This window comes from Sminthopsis crassicaudata, chromosome 1 (assembly GCF_048593235.1).
Source record: "Sminthopsis crassicaudata isolate SCR6 chromosome 1, ASM4859323v1, whole genome shotgun sequence".
NCBI classification, from domain to species: Eukaryota; Metazoa; Chordata; class Mammalia; order Dasyuromorphia; family Dasyuridae; genus Sminthopsis; species Sminthopsis crassicaudata.
Genome location: NC_133617.1, coordinates 28,748,375 through 28,764,526, shown reverse-complemented (window position 1 = coordinate 28,764,526; position 16,152 = coordinate 28,748,375). Strand labels below are relative to the sequence as shown.

Genomic DNA, 16,152 nt, shown 5'->3' with positions numbered 1-16,152 from the left:
ATGTTTCAAACAGTTTATGTGGTATAGAAATTCATTGTTCTCTAAGTATTTGGTAGGATTTCCTCATAAATCCATTTGGTCCTTAGTTGTTATTTTTCTTAAAAAATACATTTATGGTTTATTCTTTTTCTTTTCTAAGATTTTAAGATTTTCTAAGATTTCTAAGATTCTAAGATTATTTAAGCATTTCATTTCCTATTATGTTAATCTAGACAATTGATTTTTTTGGTAAATATTCATCTACTTTTTTAGATTGTCAGTTTAATTGACATAGTTAGGTAAAATCACTCCTATTAATTGTTTTTATTTCATCTTTATTAGTTGTGAAATCACTTTTTTTTCATTTTTAATACTGTTATTTGGTTTTCTTTTATTTTAATCAAATTAGGTTTATCTTTTTTGTTATTGAATTTTGTCTCCTCCCATAAACCCCAAAAAACAAGATAAAAAACAAAACCAGCCCCTTCCTTTATTAGTTCAATACTTTTTTTACTTTCAATTTTGTTCATCTCTCCTTGGATTTTTAAGACTTCAAATTTCTAAAATGATAAGTACTGATAGATATAATCCATATAAATGGCAGCTTTTGGGCAGTCCTCAATAATTTTTAAGTGTTCACAGGGGTCTTGAGATGAGAATAACCGCTGATATAAAATATCAACTTTGACTCTTATAACAACCCTGTGAGGGTGTATATCAGGTTTCATTCCCATTTTATTTATGAATTTTACTTTTTCAACTATAATATAAGCTCCTAAGAGCAGGAATTCTGTCTTCTTTTCTGTTACCTCTAGTATCCAACATGGGATGAGACGTAAAGACATGAGTTAATTGACTAATTTTGGTTCAATAGGTTACATCTCAGGACAAGGCAGGACAAGATGATGAGTGTTTGCCTCCAGTCTATGCCCTGGAACTCTTGACTATTTATGCCTGGGAGCAAGCAGGCAAGAAAAACAAATTCCACATGGCTGAAGGCTTCCTGACCGTCCTGGGCCTAATCCGGGACTACCAGCAGCTCTGCATCTACTGGACAATCAACTATGACTTTGAGGATAAGACTATCAGGAAGTGCCTACAAAAACAGCTGCAGAAGCCCAGGTATCAAGTCTTCTATCTCCTACTTCCCAGGATTCTCCACTTTACTCCCCCAGAGTTGAAGGCCATGTCTGCCAAGAACCCAGAATCTTTTCTGCTATATAGCAAAGCCAAGTCAGCATCAGAATTAGGCAGTATTGTGAAGAAAGCAAGATTGTTTGAAGGCAATGGAGAAGAGTGATTAGCTACCCTTTATATAGTGTTTTAAGGCTTGTAAAATGCTTTTCATATATTTTCTCATTTGATCCTCATAGCAACCCTATCAAATAGGTGCCATCATTCCCCTTTTACAGATAAAGAAATTGAGCTGAGAGGTTAAGGGATTTGTCCTGGGTCACACAACTTTTCTAAGGCAAAATTTTTAAATGTTAATTTAAAACATTTTTAAAATAACAATAACTTTCTGTTTTTTTAAAATAGATGCAAAGATAATTTTCAACATTCACTTTTGCAAAACCTCGTGTTCCAAATTTTTCTCCCGGCTTCCCCCTTTCTTCCCCACTTTGGACAGCAAATAATCAAATATAGGTTAAGCATGTTCAATTCTTCTAAACGTATTTTCACATTTATCGTGCTGCACAAGAAAAATCAGAACAAAAAGAAAAAATTAGAAAGAAAAAAACCCCAAGCAAACAACAACAAAGGTGAAAATACTATGTTGTCATCCACATTTAGTCTCCATAGATTTCTCTCTGGATATGGATTGCTCTTTCCATCACTTGACTATTTTAATTGCCCTGAATTACCTTATTGTTGCAAAGAGCCAAGTCCATCACAGTTGATTATCACATAATTTTCTTGTTACTGTGTTCAATGTTCTCTTACTTCTATGCACTTCACTTAGCATCAGTTTATTTAAGTCTCTCTAGATCTTTCTGAAATCATCCTGCTGGTCATTTCTTATGGAAAAATTATATTCCACTAAGGCAGAATTTCAATTCAGGTCTTTCTGACCTTTAAATTCATCATTTTTTTCCACTGTGACAATGAGTTGTACTTCTCAAAGTCTTTCTCAAGGGATGCTCTGACTGGGATTAATTATATTCCTAGTTCAGACCTTAACCCCTTCTGATATGGGAGTGTCTGATCTTTTCTTTGGGGACCCTGGTCCATCAGTGAGTTTAGTGGCTCTTCTTTACTGTTTTGAGCACCTTGGTGGATGAATTCTGAAAGCAGTTTTTTTTTTTTTTCAGGAATGAGCAGATGATGTCCAACTTAGCTATTTCTTCTGCAGTCCATATTGTCCCAACCGCCCCCATCTCATATTCCTTCTTCTTGTCCTTCCCTCCAGCCTGTCCTTTGCCTACCTACTTAGTCCCATGTAGGGAAGGCTTCCCGTTCATTTATTTTCTCTACTCTAAACTCCAGGCCCCTGATCTTGGACCCAGCTGACCCAACCTGGAATGTGGGCCAGGGAAATTGGGAGAGGCTAGCCCGGGAAGCTGAAACCTGTGGGTGTCCACCCTGCTTTGTAAATGGGGATGGCTCTCCAGTGCAGCCATGGGATGTGATGGTAAGAGGAAGGACCTCTTTGAGGAATGGGAAGACTGTGCTTTCTGCCCCAAACATCCTAATGACATCAGTTAAAATGGAGTGGTTCTGGGGGGGACTAGATAAGCCATCTATTCTTGTTGCCATTTTGCAAGAGAGAAAACTAAACCTCAGAAGAGCCCAGTATCCCTAATTTCTAGATCAACACTGAAGAAAGATGGAGTCTTGGATGGTTTGGTTTGGTGCTGGTAGAAGGTAAATTGGGCTGCCTGGCTGTATTTGAGTTTTAGTTGTTTTTCGTTTGTGGAAACCCCCCATCCACCCTTCCACCTCAGCCCTAGACCAAAGTACAGGTCAGCACGATATAGTGCTAAGAATCCTAAGTCTGAAGTCAGAAAACCTGAGTTCAAATCCTCATGTTTGATTTTGGGTGACTCCATTCACTTTTTTGAGTTTCAGTTTTGTCATCTGTCAAAATAAAGAGCTCAGCCAGTTTCTGCAGTCCTTTCCAGCTCCGAGTCTCCAGTTCTTTGATCCCTGGTGTCTTTTCCTGCAGCCAGCCCTGCTTCAACAGACTCCATCCTGGCAGCTGGACAGCTTCATCAGCAAATTCCTCCAGCCCAACCGAGAATTCCTGGACCAGGTGAGCAGAGCTGTGGACATCATCTGCTCATTCCTGAAAGAAAACTGCTTCCGGAATTCATCCACCAAGGTGCTCAAAATAGTCAAGGTGAGCCACTCACAGATGGAACAGGATCCCCAAAGTAAGAACTGGGCATTCCCCATAACAGAACGGGTTAGGGTCTGAACTAGGAATACAGCTGGTCCCAGTCAGTTCATCTGGGAGTTATAAGAGGAAAGAAAAGAAGAGAAGAAGCATTTATCTGCTATGTTCCAAGCACTGAACTAGGTAAGAACTTCACAGATATTCTCACATTAATTCTGGGAGGTAGATGCTAAGACTATTCTCATTTTACAGATGAAGAAACTGAGGCACACAGAGATGAAGTGACTAATAAAGAGACTAGAAAACTTCTTTGAATGAGGAGGGATTCACCATGGATAAGAATAGATGGACCAGCTCTTCTAATTTACTTGGAGACTTCCTAGGAATCTCAGAGTTATTCTCCTCCATCCTTGCCCTACTCTACCCTATCCTCTGACCCCCAGATCCTGGATCAAGTTATTTTCCTTTAATGGACACCAGGGCATGGTGGGAAGTCACTAAGGGGCCATGTCTAGATAGTGAACCACCTTCAAGGTCCCAGAAGAGATATAATGTTCAGCTTTGATTCAGAGAGGGGATAATTCCCAAGATCACTGGGGTCAGAACCAAGCACTGGGAGGAGAACCTTAGGGAATAGTGAAAAAGTCCTGGAGTTAAGATGGTTTGGGTTAAAATTCTTCCTCTGAAGTTTACTAGCTATATGATCTAGGATGAGTCATTTAAAGTCTTCATCTTTCTTAATCTGTCAAATAAAGAGGATGAGACATAGTTTCTGGATGATTTATTAATTTTATTAATAAGGCCAGCACATTATTAATGAAAAAATGGTTATTTAGCCATCTTTCCTGGACTAAAGACCCTCATAATAGAAGTTTATATAGATGTTTCCTGGCATTTTAGCACTCTTGGACTGAGAGATTAACTCTATAGCAAGATCACCCCCAGCTTTGAGCAATCCATTCAAAGAATTTATGGCCCACTCGAGACTGAGTAGAACTCAAGAGCTATCCTTCCAAGTTGGGTCTTGGTCCAATCTCATTATCTGCAATGTCCTTTGAGAGATTAAACTTTAAAAATCAGGACTTTAGAAAAAGGGGAGAAGTCTGGATCTCCCCGAGTCATTGGCTATCGATAATCATTTCTCTTAGGAGGTTGGTGTAAAAGGTCTCTTCCAGGACATTTGAATAGCATAAGGAAGGGCATAGGGGTTGGGTCAGGGGAGAACAAAATAGCCCACAGAATATGGGGCTCACACCAGTGCCTCCTGCTAGAGTACCTTAGACCCTACCCCAACCTCTTCTCTACCAGACTCCATACAACCCATCCTTCTAAGAAGCCTTCCTTAACTCGGGAGTCACCCAATCTGGGTTCAGATTCAACATTTTCCACTTTTGTGGGCAAACTGACATGGATAGCAGTGAAATAAGAGACAGCCCTGATTGTTCTGCCTTAGTGCTGGCTCTGTGTCAAAACTAGATTTCCCTATTCCCCATAAAGGTATAGACTCTATATTAAAGGCAAAGAAATCTGCTGATTCCTCCCTTGCCCATGGTCACACAGCTAGTAAACCTAAAGAGAGATAGCTTGATACAGTGGACAGAACATTGGCCCTGGAGTCAGGAGGACCTGAGTTCAAGTCCAGCCTCAGACACTAATCATTTCCTAGTTGTATACCCCTGGGCAAGTCATTTAACCCCAATTTCTTCCCAAAAATAAATAAATAAGATTTAGTAAGCATCTGAGGGAGGATTTGAATTCAGGTCTGACTCTAAGTACAGTATCCATTTCCTCCTGCAGATAAAACAAGAGGTTGGACAAATGTACCAGTCTATGAGACCATCAGAATTGAGTTCCACTTAAATATTCTACCTCAGCTTGGTCCCAATTTCAGTAAAAGTAGAATGACTCTGGGCAAGACATTTCCCTTTCTAGATTTTCTCTAAAATTAACAAAAAAACAAAATTATAATCAACTTTCATATTGATTCTGCGACACGAACATTTTTCTCTATCAATTTCTTTTTTTTTTAATTTCCAAAATATTTGCAAAGATAGTTTTCAACATTCACTTTAAAAGTCTGGTGTTCCTAATTTTTCTTTTTCTCTTCCCCACATCCCCTTCCTTGTTGATTATCACATAAACTTGTCATTGCTATGTACAATGTTTTTCTCATTTTACTTAGGATCAATTAATGTAAGTCTCTCCAGGCCTCTCTGAAATCATCCTGCTGACTTTCATACAGAATAACAACATTCCATAACATTCATTTACCATAACTTATTCAGCCATTCTCCAGCTGATGGGCATTCACTGAGTTTCTAGTTCCTTGCCACTATAAAGAGGGCTGCTACAAACATTTTTGCAAATGTGTGTCCTTTCCCCTTTTTTATCATCTCTTTGGAATACAGATCCAATAGAGACACTATTGGATCAAAGGGTAGGCACAGTCTGATAACCCTTTGGGCATAGCTCCAAATTGCTCTCAAAAGGTTGGATAAGTTCACAACTCCACTAACAATGTATTAGTGTCCCAGTTTTTCTACATCCCCTCCAAATATTTATCATTATCTTTTCCTATTAAGTTGCCAATCTGAGAGGTATGTAGTTATACCTCAGAGATGTCTTAATTTGCATATCTTTAATCAAACATCTGTACCCAGAGAGAAGAGTGTGGGAACTGAGTATGGATCACAACATAGTATTTTCACTCTTTTTGTTGTTGTTTGCTTGAATTTTGTTTTCTTTCTTGTTTTTTTCCTTTTTGATTTTTCTTGGGCAGTATGATATTTGTGGAAATGTGTATGGAAGAATTGCATATGTTTAATATATACTGGATTACTTGCTGCCTAGGGGAAGGGGGAGGAAGGGAGGAGGAAATTTTGGAATACAAGGTTTTGAAAGGGTGAATGTTAAAAATTATCCATGCATATATTTTGAAAATGAAATTAAAAAAGAATTTAAAAACAAAATTAAATAAATGCTTAACTACTAACAAAAGAAGAAATGAGGCCATTATGAGAACCCGTGGATGTAAACTTCCTCCCACCCCACCCACAGTTTTATGCTTCCCTTCCCATCTTGGCTGCATTGATTTTGTTTGTACAACACTTTTAAAAAATTTAATATAATCAGAATTATGCATTTTGTATTTTATAATGCTTTTTAGTTCTTCTTTGGCTATAAATTCTTTCCTTCTCCACAGATCTGAGAAACTGGGACTATCTCTTATTCTCCTAATTTGCTTATAGTATCACCCTATATCTCTAAATCATGAGCCCATTTCAATCTTATCTTTGTATAGAGTTCCATCAATTTCTTAAGTCCAGAATACCAATAAAATAAACCAAGTTCTAATGTCTAGTGTTTGTCAATTTCTGAATTCTAAATGCTTACTGAAAATTTAACATTGGCCTTTTGCAGATTGTGCAAGCTGGTTCCAGCACACAACTGATATTAGGAAACTAATAAATGATCTTTCTCCCCATGTTTTGATCCAAGATCTCTGCCCCTGGAGGTCATTATTCCAGGTTCTCTATCTTTGCTGTGGTTCTGTGTGCACTCCCTACCAACCATAGTTGTCTTTTGCCCACATGGCTCCAGCAGTGCAGTGATCCCTGATCTAAGCTTGAGATCTGACGTTTTCTCTTTTCCCCATACTTCTTCCCCCATTCAGGGAGGCTCCTCTGCCAAGGGCACTGCCCTGCAAGGCCGATCTGATGCAGACCTCATAGTGTTCCTCAGCTGTTTTTGTGGATTCTCAGACCAAGGGACTAACCGGGCGGAAATCATCACAGAAATCCGAACCCAGCTGGAAGCGTGCAGGCGGGAGAAGCAGTTTGATGTAAAGTTTGAAATCTCCAAGTGGGAGAATCCCCGGGTACTTAGCTTCACCCTGACATCCAGGACTCTGGACCACAGCGTAGACTTTGACGTGCTTCCTGCCTTTAATGCTTTGGGTGAGCTGCTTTTAAATTAGAGGGGGGCATATCCCTCAGTCCTAATTTTCCCCATGAACTGGGCTCACTGCTAAGGGTTCTCGCTTCTTGCATGGCCCCTAACCCTTCTTTGTCCATCGGTGAATCCTGCTTAGATCTCTGAGAACTGGGCTGTTGCTTGTCTACTTTCAAATGTATTTCAAGGTGGTGATTCAATCCTAGTACTGCTATGATTTAGGACTAATGTAACTTCTTCAAATTAAGCAATTGAACCTTGCAGCCAGGATTTTTTTTCCTTCCCCACTTCTTGAGGTTTCTCATGTGGACTTTCTCCCTTTCTTTCCCTCCCTTCTCCCTCTATGGTCATCTCAGTGGAGCAAAAAAGCTGAAATATCTGGGTTCAAATCCTTCCTGAACCACTGAGTGATCCTGGACAGGTCTTTTAACTTTTCTAAATCTCAGTTTTCTAATCTATAAAATGGAGCTTGTAATAGCACCAAGGTTGTCATCAGGACCACATAAGACACACACACACACACACACACACACACACACACACACACACATATATACATACCTGCATACACACATATGTATACACACAAATATATATACACATGTATGGAGACAGAGTGACAGACAGAACAATAGACCATATCTTCTCCACTCACACTGGTAGATTAGATCCCCAGAGAGCAGCTGACTATTACTTTCTCAGGAGTCTAGGAAAAATCCTGAGACCAGATGTCTTGTACCATTATTCATAAGCCCCTACTGGTAGTGTTTCCATCTACCAATCAGCCAATGATGTCAACTTTTAACGAAGGTATTTACTGAGAAAATATAGAAAAAACAGTCTGTATGAAACATTTCCCCCAAACTTGGGGCATATTCCCCACTGGATATGAAAGGTCCCTCGAAGAAAGTGAGCTCAGTCTTAATAGTATATAGGTCTTGAGGCACATATGCCTTGTAAGGAAGCAAAGTGATACATCACATGAGCTGACGTTGAGAGTCCTTTTTTTCCATTGAGGAAGGCTCGTTAAGATCCCTTTGGGTGCAGTTTTCTCTATTGAGCCCTGAGAATGAGTACATTTCTCTCAGGTTGAGGGGGTCACATTCCCTGAAATGGTTTCTTTCCTCAGATGTTTATTCTCCTGTTTCCACCTGTGTCCTTCTGTATTTTCATCATTTCACTAAAATTGTTCTCTCCAATATAACCAATGATCTCTAAGTTGCCAAATCTAATAGTCTTCACTCAGTTCACCTTCTTTTTGACCTTTTTGCAGCTTTTGCCACCATTAATCACTCTTTCCTCCTTCATACTTTCTTCTATATTCTCAGGATACTCCTTTCTTCTGGTTCTCCTCCTCTGGCTTCTACTTAGTTTCCTTTGCTAATCCTCTTTCAGATCATGTCCTCTTTCCATGTGTGTCCCACAGGGGCCCTCCTCTCTTCTTTTATATTATTTCACCTATTGATCTCTTCAGCTCCCATGGATTTAATTATCAACTCTAGGTGGATGGTTTTCAAATCTACTTATCTTTCTCAAACCTTTCCACTCTAATTTTGTATCTCCAACTGCTTTTCAGATATCTCAAATTGGATACCCAGAAGTCCCAAACTTTTTAAATAGGGGACCAGTTCACTGTCCCTCAGACTGTGGGAGGCCAGACTATAGTAAAAACAAAAGCTCACACTCTGTCTCCGCCCCTCAGCCCATTTGCCATTACCTGGCGGGCCCATAAACATCCTCAGAGGGCCGCATCTGGCCTGAGGGCCGTATGTTGAGAACCTCTGCCCTAAACCCTTTCTCACTCCAGTTTCCCCAATACTATCAAGGACAACATCATCCTTCAAGCCCCACAGGCTCAAAATCTAGATGTTATCCTTGAATCCTCACTATCTTTTACCCCTCATAATCAATGTATTGATTTTAATTTTGCAACATTTCTACAATATCCTATTATTTACTCTGACCCTTCCATTAGTCTGGTCATTATTTCATATCCAGAGTACTGCAATAGGCTGCTGATAGGCCTGCCTTCCTCAAGTCTCTCACCACTTCAATCCATCCTCCATTCAACCACGAAGTGATTTTTCTAAAGCTAAGATCTGACTATGTCACCACCACCACTCCTCAAACCTCCACTCAATAAACTCCAGTGGCTCCCTATTGCTCTTAGGAACAAATAGGACCTAGCCCCTCCTATCTTTTCACTCTTCTTATACCTTACTCCCCAACATATATCCTTTGATCTAGGACACCCGCCTCCTTGCTGTTCCTTGAACATGACACTTCATCTCTCTACTCCAGGCTGAAAATTCTCCCTCCTCATTTCTGCTCCCTCTAAGTTCCAACTAAAATCTCGTCTTTTATAGGAAGTTTTCCCCAGCACTCCCTTAATTCCACTACTTTGTTTCCATTTTCTGTTTATCCTGTCTATAGCTTGCTTTGTATATATGTGTTTGCCTGTTGTCTCCCTTATTAGACTACAAGCTCCTTGAGCGCTGGGACTATCCGTTACCTGTTTTTGTAACCCCAGTGGTTAGTACAGTACCTGATACATAGTAAGTGCCTAATAAATGTTTATTGCCTTACTGACCAATATCTGTATCCAGGTTTGTTCTCAGTATGTTCTTTGTATCCAGTTACTAGTCCAGTCTCTCCAATAGTATTATCCATTCTGAAAGGGGAGAGGAGGGTGAAGAGGTAGAATGTAACCTTCTAGTTATACTGGGATCACTCTCCTTCCCTTTGATGCCTTCTGCTACAAGTGCAGAGTTCTATCTTCTCAAGGCCCTATGATGCTCTAACTCTCCTTGATGTACTGATGAATGATCTTAGAACCCAGATAGGAAAGATAATCTAAAACAACATGTACTCAACTCACTAAATGGTGAGACCTAAAGTTTTCAAGATGAAACACATCTTCAATTTTGCTTTTATATCATCTAAGAGTTTCCATAAAAACCCAAACCTAGGGGCAGCTAGGTGGCGCAGTGGATAGAGCGCCAGCCCTGAATTCAGGAGGACCCCAGTTCAAATCTGGTCTCAGACACTTAACACTTCCTAGCTGTGTGACCCTGGGCAAGTCACTTAACCCCAATTGCCTCAGCAAAATAAAACAAAACAAAACCCAAACCTATATCTTATGCAGTGGTGAACTTAATGCACTGGTAAATTTGCTATGCTTCCTTTCTCCCTCATTTTAGGCCAACTAGGCTCAGGCACAAAGCCCAAGCCCGAGGTGTATATCGATCTCATTGATAGCTACAATAATGGAGGCGAATTCTCCTCCTGCTTCACGGAACTGCAGCGGGATTTTGTTATCTCTCGTCCTACCAAGTTGAAGAGTCTGATCCGCCTGGTAAAGCACTGGTACAAACAGGTAAAGCCCCTGCATTCTTCAGGGCTGAGTCTCCAAAGGTTCTCCCTGGAGTGTGTTCCAAGCTCTCTGCCAACTGGGACTTCCTATGGTACATATTTACTTCCAACTATAAAGTTCCATGTTCTAAAAGTCTTTCCATATCTGAAATTCCATGTTCTGAAGCCCCTTTCAGTTCTGACATTCCCTATTCTAATAACCTTCCTGACTATGACCTTTTCTGTTCTGAGACCCCTCCCAGCTCTGACATTCCACATTCTAAGTACCCTCCCAGCTCTGACATTCCACATTCTAAGTACTCTACCAGGTCTGCTATTCTATATTACAATGTTCTTTCTACATCTGACATTCCCCCTTCTAAAGTTTAGTGGAAGGGAAAGCAGGAACAGGAATCAAATGGCTTCTTCTCAGAAGCAGGAAGCAGCTGTGGTCCAACTTCCAGGTTATACCCAACCAGTTCTGGATATTATATATCTGTTCTTCCTCATTCACAACCACACACAGAATTATAAAAACTCTAGTTCACCAAAACCTTGGCCATTTTGTACTCTTCTATTTTGTAGAGTTGGAAACCAGGGTCCCACAAAGATGAATTATTGCCCAAGGCTGCATAAGTAACAGATAATAGAATCAGCATTCAGACCTAGACTTTCTGACTCCAAATCCCATCCTCTTTGCAACCAGCTGCTCTACCAACACTATAAACCAAGCTCAGTTCCTCTTGAGGGATGGAGGGGGAAGTGGAGAAGGCAGTGACTTTTTTGCTCATTGCCCTTTCTGTTTTCTTCTACCAGTGTGTGAGAGTTCCCAAAGGAAGAGGAGCACTCCCTCCACAGTATGCCCTAGAACTCTTAACCATTTATGCCTGGGAACAGGGGAATGGAACAACCCAGTTCAACATGGCTGAAGGTTTCAGGACAGTCCTAGAATTGGTCCAGAATTATAAGAACCTCTGTATCCATTGGAAAGTCAACTATGACCATGAGAATGAGATCATCAAGAATTTCCTAACTCAGCAACTCCGGAAACCCAGGTTCTAATCCTTTTTTTTTTCCTAGTGTTCACTCCCATTATTCATCCCTCAAGTCAATACTAGAGGCAACTTGTGTTAAGGGAAGGAAAAAAGAGAACAAGAATTTATTAATCCCTACTCTGTACCAGGCAGGGTGCTAATTGCTTTACAAATACCATCTCTTTTTTATTCTCATGACAAATATAAATATCCCCTTCCTCCATTTCTCTTCCATGTGTTTCTGACTATCAAAATTTTGAGTTCTTTAGCACCCCAAAGGACAAGGGGTAAGGATGCAGGTCCCTATTTGTGAGGCAGTAGAGGAAAGGACCAGAGAGCTGTGTTAGGAATCTCAAGATCACGTATTTGGGGTTTAATGGGACCTTTAAGGGCCTCTAGTCCAACCCCTTGATTTTCTAAATGAGGAAACTAAGATCCAGGAATGGGGTAAGGAATTAGGCTGACATAGATAATGGGTGTGGATAATTCATACGTGTAGAGTTAGCTAAAACTAAGAAAGAATTCTTGAATGGGTCCCATAGGCCAATCATCCTGGATCCTGCTGACCCAACTGGGAATCTGGGCCATGGCACCCGCTGGGACCTATTGGCAAAAGAAGCTGCTAACTATGCAAATTCTGTATGCTGTGCAAACACATCTGGGGACTTTGTCCAGCCCTGGGCCTTCAAGGTAAGAAAAATCTGTAGTGGCTAAGAATTAGGGGAAGGGTTTGGAATCTCCTGAGGTCATGTGATGGCAGCTCTGGCAAGGAAGTAAAAACTAGATAATGTCCAGAGCTGAACAAATCAGAAAAGAGGAAGAGAAAAGGATGTAGTTTTTGAATCCATATAATCCTTCCTTACCCACAAGTGATAATGTAAACCAGAGTCCTGTTGGTTTCCATTCTTAGTCACCTGTGGTTACTTGATGGTTAACAGTCCAATGGGAAATCTCCTATTTGCTTTTCAATTTTACCCACAGAGGTTTAGGGTGCAATGCTACTTGTGTAAACTGATGTCAGTACCAAAGAGATGACCTTTATGTCTCTTTAGATCTCTTCATGAATCTGGAATATCCTGCCTCTGAACCCTAAACTCTTCATCATATGGACTGCCTGGCTATCACCTGCTCTGCAGAGCTGGGATGCAAGATTATCTGCTGGATGTGGGTGCATTGGCTTCCTTGAGGGAATCCCTCTCCATTTCCCCCAGGGATTGTTTTATCCATGTATTATTCTCTCTGAGCTCTAGTGTCAGTCCTTTCCCCATTGTCTCACCCTTCACAGGTGGTCCTTATTAATGCTTCATTCAACTGTCCATTTTCTTCTCTATGTTGTCTTCTTCAAAGAGTTCATTCCTTCCCATGGTATCAGTTATCATCTTTGCAGATGACACCAAACTACCCAGCTCCAGCCCTGATCTCTGTCCTGAACTTTACCTGGCTGATCCATTAATATCTCAAATTCAGCATGCTCAAAGCTGAATCACAAGATGGCAGGCTTGTAGGCACAAAGACCTGGGGTCGAATCCTTCCTCTGTCATTTTCATTAGCTACATAATCATGGGCAAGTCATTTCATTTCTCAGAGATTCCATTTCTGTATCCATGAAATGGGGACACAATAATATTTTTGGTATCTATCTTGGGCAGCTATGGATAGAGTATATTTAGGGTCTGGATTTAGGAAGATCTAAATTAAAATCTAGCCTCAGATTCTAGTTATGTGACCCTGGGCAAGTCACTTAACCCTGTTTGCCTTCATTTTCTCTTCTCTAAAATGAGTTGGAAAAGGAACAGGCAATCCCTTTCATTATCCTTTCCTTCTGCAGCTCCTTTGCCCAAGTGTCTTTGCCAAGAAAACGCCAAATGTGGTCATGGAGAATTGAACAGAGTGAAGGATCTGAACAATCAAAAGCATCAATCTCATAGGGTTGTTGTGACGTTCAACTGAGATCAAATCTGTAAAGGGCTTTGCCCATCTTGAAAAGCTAGATTAATGTCACAGAATGTTTGGGCTAAGAGGGACCTTAGAATACAGAATGTCACAAGAGAGGAAAGGACCCACATGTGTAAAAATATTTGTAGCAGTGCTTTTTGTAGTGGCAAGGAACTGAAAATTGAATAGATGGGGATTGGCTGAATAAATTATGGTATATGAATGTAATGAAATATTGTTCTATAAGAAATGATGAGCAGATTGATTTCAGAAAAGCCTGGACTTAGATGAACTGATGCTGAGTGAACCAAGCGGAACCAGGAGAACATTGTACCCAGCAACAAGATTATGTGATGATCAACTATGATAGACTTCTACAGTGAGCCAAGACAATTCCAACAGACTTGGGATAGAAAATGCCATCCACATCCAGGGAGAAATATGGATCAAAGCACACTATTTTCACCTTTTTTTGTTTGATTTTTTTACTCTTGTTTTTCTCTTTTGTTCTGATTTTTCTTTCACAACATGACTAAAGTGGAAATATGTTTAAAGTGATTGTACATGTATAACCTATATCACTTGTTTGTTGTTTTAGGAATAGGGAAAGGAATGGAGGGAGGGAGAAAAATAATTTGAAATGCAAAATCTTACCCAAAATGTTGAAAAATACCTTTACAAGTAATTGGCATTGGGCAGCTAGATGATGCAGCGGATAGAGCAGTGGTCCTGAAGTCAGGAAGACCTAAGTTCAAATCCTACCTCACACACTTAATACTTATTAGCTATGTGACCCTGGGCAAGTCTCAACTCCAATTGCCTCTCAAAAACAAAACAACAAAAAATAAACAAAATATATATAATTGGAAAAATGAAATACTATTGAAAATTTAAAAATAAAGTGAAAAATAAAAAGGATATAGAATGTCAAAAGTAGAAGGGAATTTGCAAAATAGATAAATTTTGTTGATATGCTTTGCTTTTACATTGACTGGAATTTTCTCCTTTTATCCTTTCCTTTGCCTTCCCAAAGGAAATTCCCAATTTCACTATAACGAAATTAAATGTAGGGAAAGAAAAAAGGAAAACGGGGAAAAGAGAGGAAGGGAAAAGAAAAGAGAAAGAGAGGAGGGAGAGAGAAAAGGAGGAAGAAAGGAAGGAAAAAAAGAAGAAAGGAAGGTAAGAAGGGAGAAAAGGAGGAAGACTGGAAGGGAAGAAAGAAATGAATTTTTATTGATACTTTTGGTTTTACATTGACTAGATTTCCCCTGTATTTCTCTCTTTCCTTCCCCAGAGAAGCACTCTTTATAATGAAGACTGTTTTAACAAGGAAGAGAACAAACAACATTTTTCTTTCTCCTTTTACCCCTTTTTGATCTGATTTTTATTGTGCAGCATGATAATTGTGGAAATATGTACAGAAGAATTGCACATGTTTAACATATATTGGATTACTTGCTGTCTAGGGGAGGCGGTGGGGGAAGGGAGGGAGAAAAATTCAGAACACTGGGTTTTGCAAGGGTGAATGTTGAAAACTATCTTTGTATATATTTTTTTTAAATAAAGGCTATCATTAAAACAAACAAATAAAATTCAAATCCCTCCAAAGAAATATGCAAAAAAGTGAATGAGAGAGGGGGGGGGGAGGGAGGGAGGAAGAAAGGAAGGAAGGAAGGAAGGAAGGAAGGAAGGAAGGAAGGAAGGAAGGAAGGAAGGAAGGAAGGGAGGGAGGGAGGAAAGAAAGAAAAAGAAAGGAAGGAAGGAAGAAAGAAAGAAAGAGAAAGAAAGAGAAAGAAAGAAAAAGAGAAAGAGAAAGAAAGAAAGAAAAAGAAAGAGAAAGAAAGAAAGAAAAAGAGAAAGAAAGAAAGAAAAAGAGAAAGAAAAAGAAAGAGAAAGAAAGAAAAAGAAAGAGAAAGAAAGAAAGAAAAAGAGAAAGAAAAAGAAAGAGAAAGAAAGAAAGAGAAGGTGGGAGGGAGAGAGGGAGGAGGAAAGAAAAGTAAGAAAAAGAAAGGAAGGAAGAAAGAAAGAAAGAAATCTGGCTCTACTTGTCATTCTCTGTTTCTCTGTTTTCCTCTTTCGCCTTTTTTCTCTAAATCTGTCTCCCTTTCATTCTGCCCCTGTTTTTGTCTCCCTCTCTTTCCTCTCTTCCTCATCCTCTTCTCTCTTCTTCTCTCTCTCTCTCTCTCTCTCTCTCTCTCTCTCTCTCTCTCTCTCTCTCTCTCTCTCTCTCTCTCTCTCTCTCCATTCTCTCTCTCCTACCTAAAGATGTTTAGACCTCCTTTTTCCTTAGGACTTTTAGACTTGTTGACTAACTAGGCCCCTGATTCTCTGTGCCATTTACTTCCTCATATACTAACTTTTATTATTATTTAACTTTTGATATGCATATCTGGTTTTGCCAAATATACTGTAAGCTTTGGGGCAGAGGACCATGTCTTTCCTCTGTTTTTTTTTCCAGAGAACCCATCCCGGAAGTGATCACTCAGAAAGTCATTCAGCTTTTGCTTGAAGCTCTCCATTGTGAGAAACCTCACTCTCCTGAAGCAGCTCATCCTACTTCTGGAT

At 39.8% G+C, this 16,152-nt stretch overlaps 1 protein-coding gene across 1 annotated transcript in view; it reads left to right on the top strand.

Annotated features, from left to right (window-relative positions):
* The window catches only part of OAS3 (2'-5'-oligoadenylate synthetase 3), a 45,318-nt gene extending 30,177 nt beyond the window's left edge, over positions 1-15,141 (top strand). Inside the window, exons 16-23 of the mRNA XM_074270864.1 lie at positions 854-1,101; positions 2,467-2,611; positions 3,146-3,319; positions 6,990-7,272; positions 10,468-10,643; positions 11,435-11,673; positions 12,195-12,342; positions 12,705-15,141. Of these exons, the coding sequence (XP_074126965.1) occupies positions 854-1,101; positions 2,467-2,611; positions 3,146-3,319; positions 6,990-7,272; positions 10,468-10,643; positions 11,435-11,673; positions 12,195-12,342; positions 12,705-12,716 (1,425 nt within the window). The 3' untranslated portion in view covers positions 12,717-15,141. The remainder of the gene's footprint in view (positions 1-853; positions 1,102-2,466; positions 2,612-3,145; positions 3,320-6,989; positions 7,273-10,467; positions 10,644-11,434; positions 11,674-12,194; positions 12,343-12,704) is intronic.
* Positions 15,142-16,152: the final 1,011 nt, after the last annotated feature.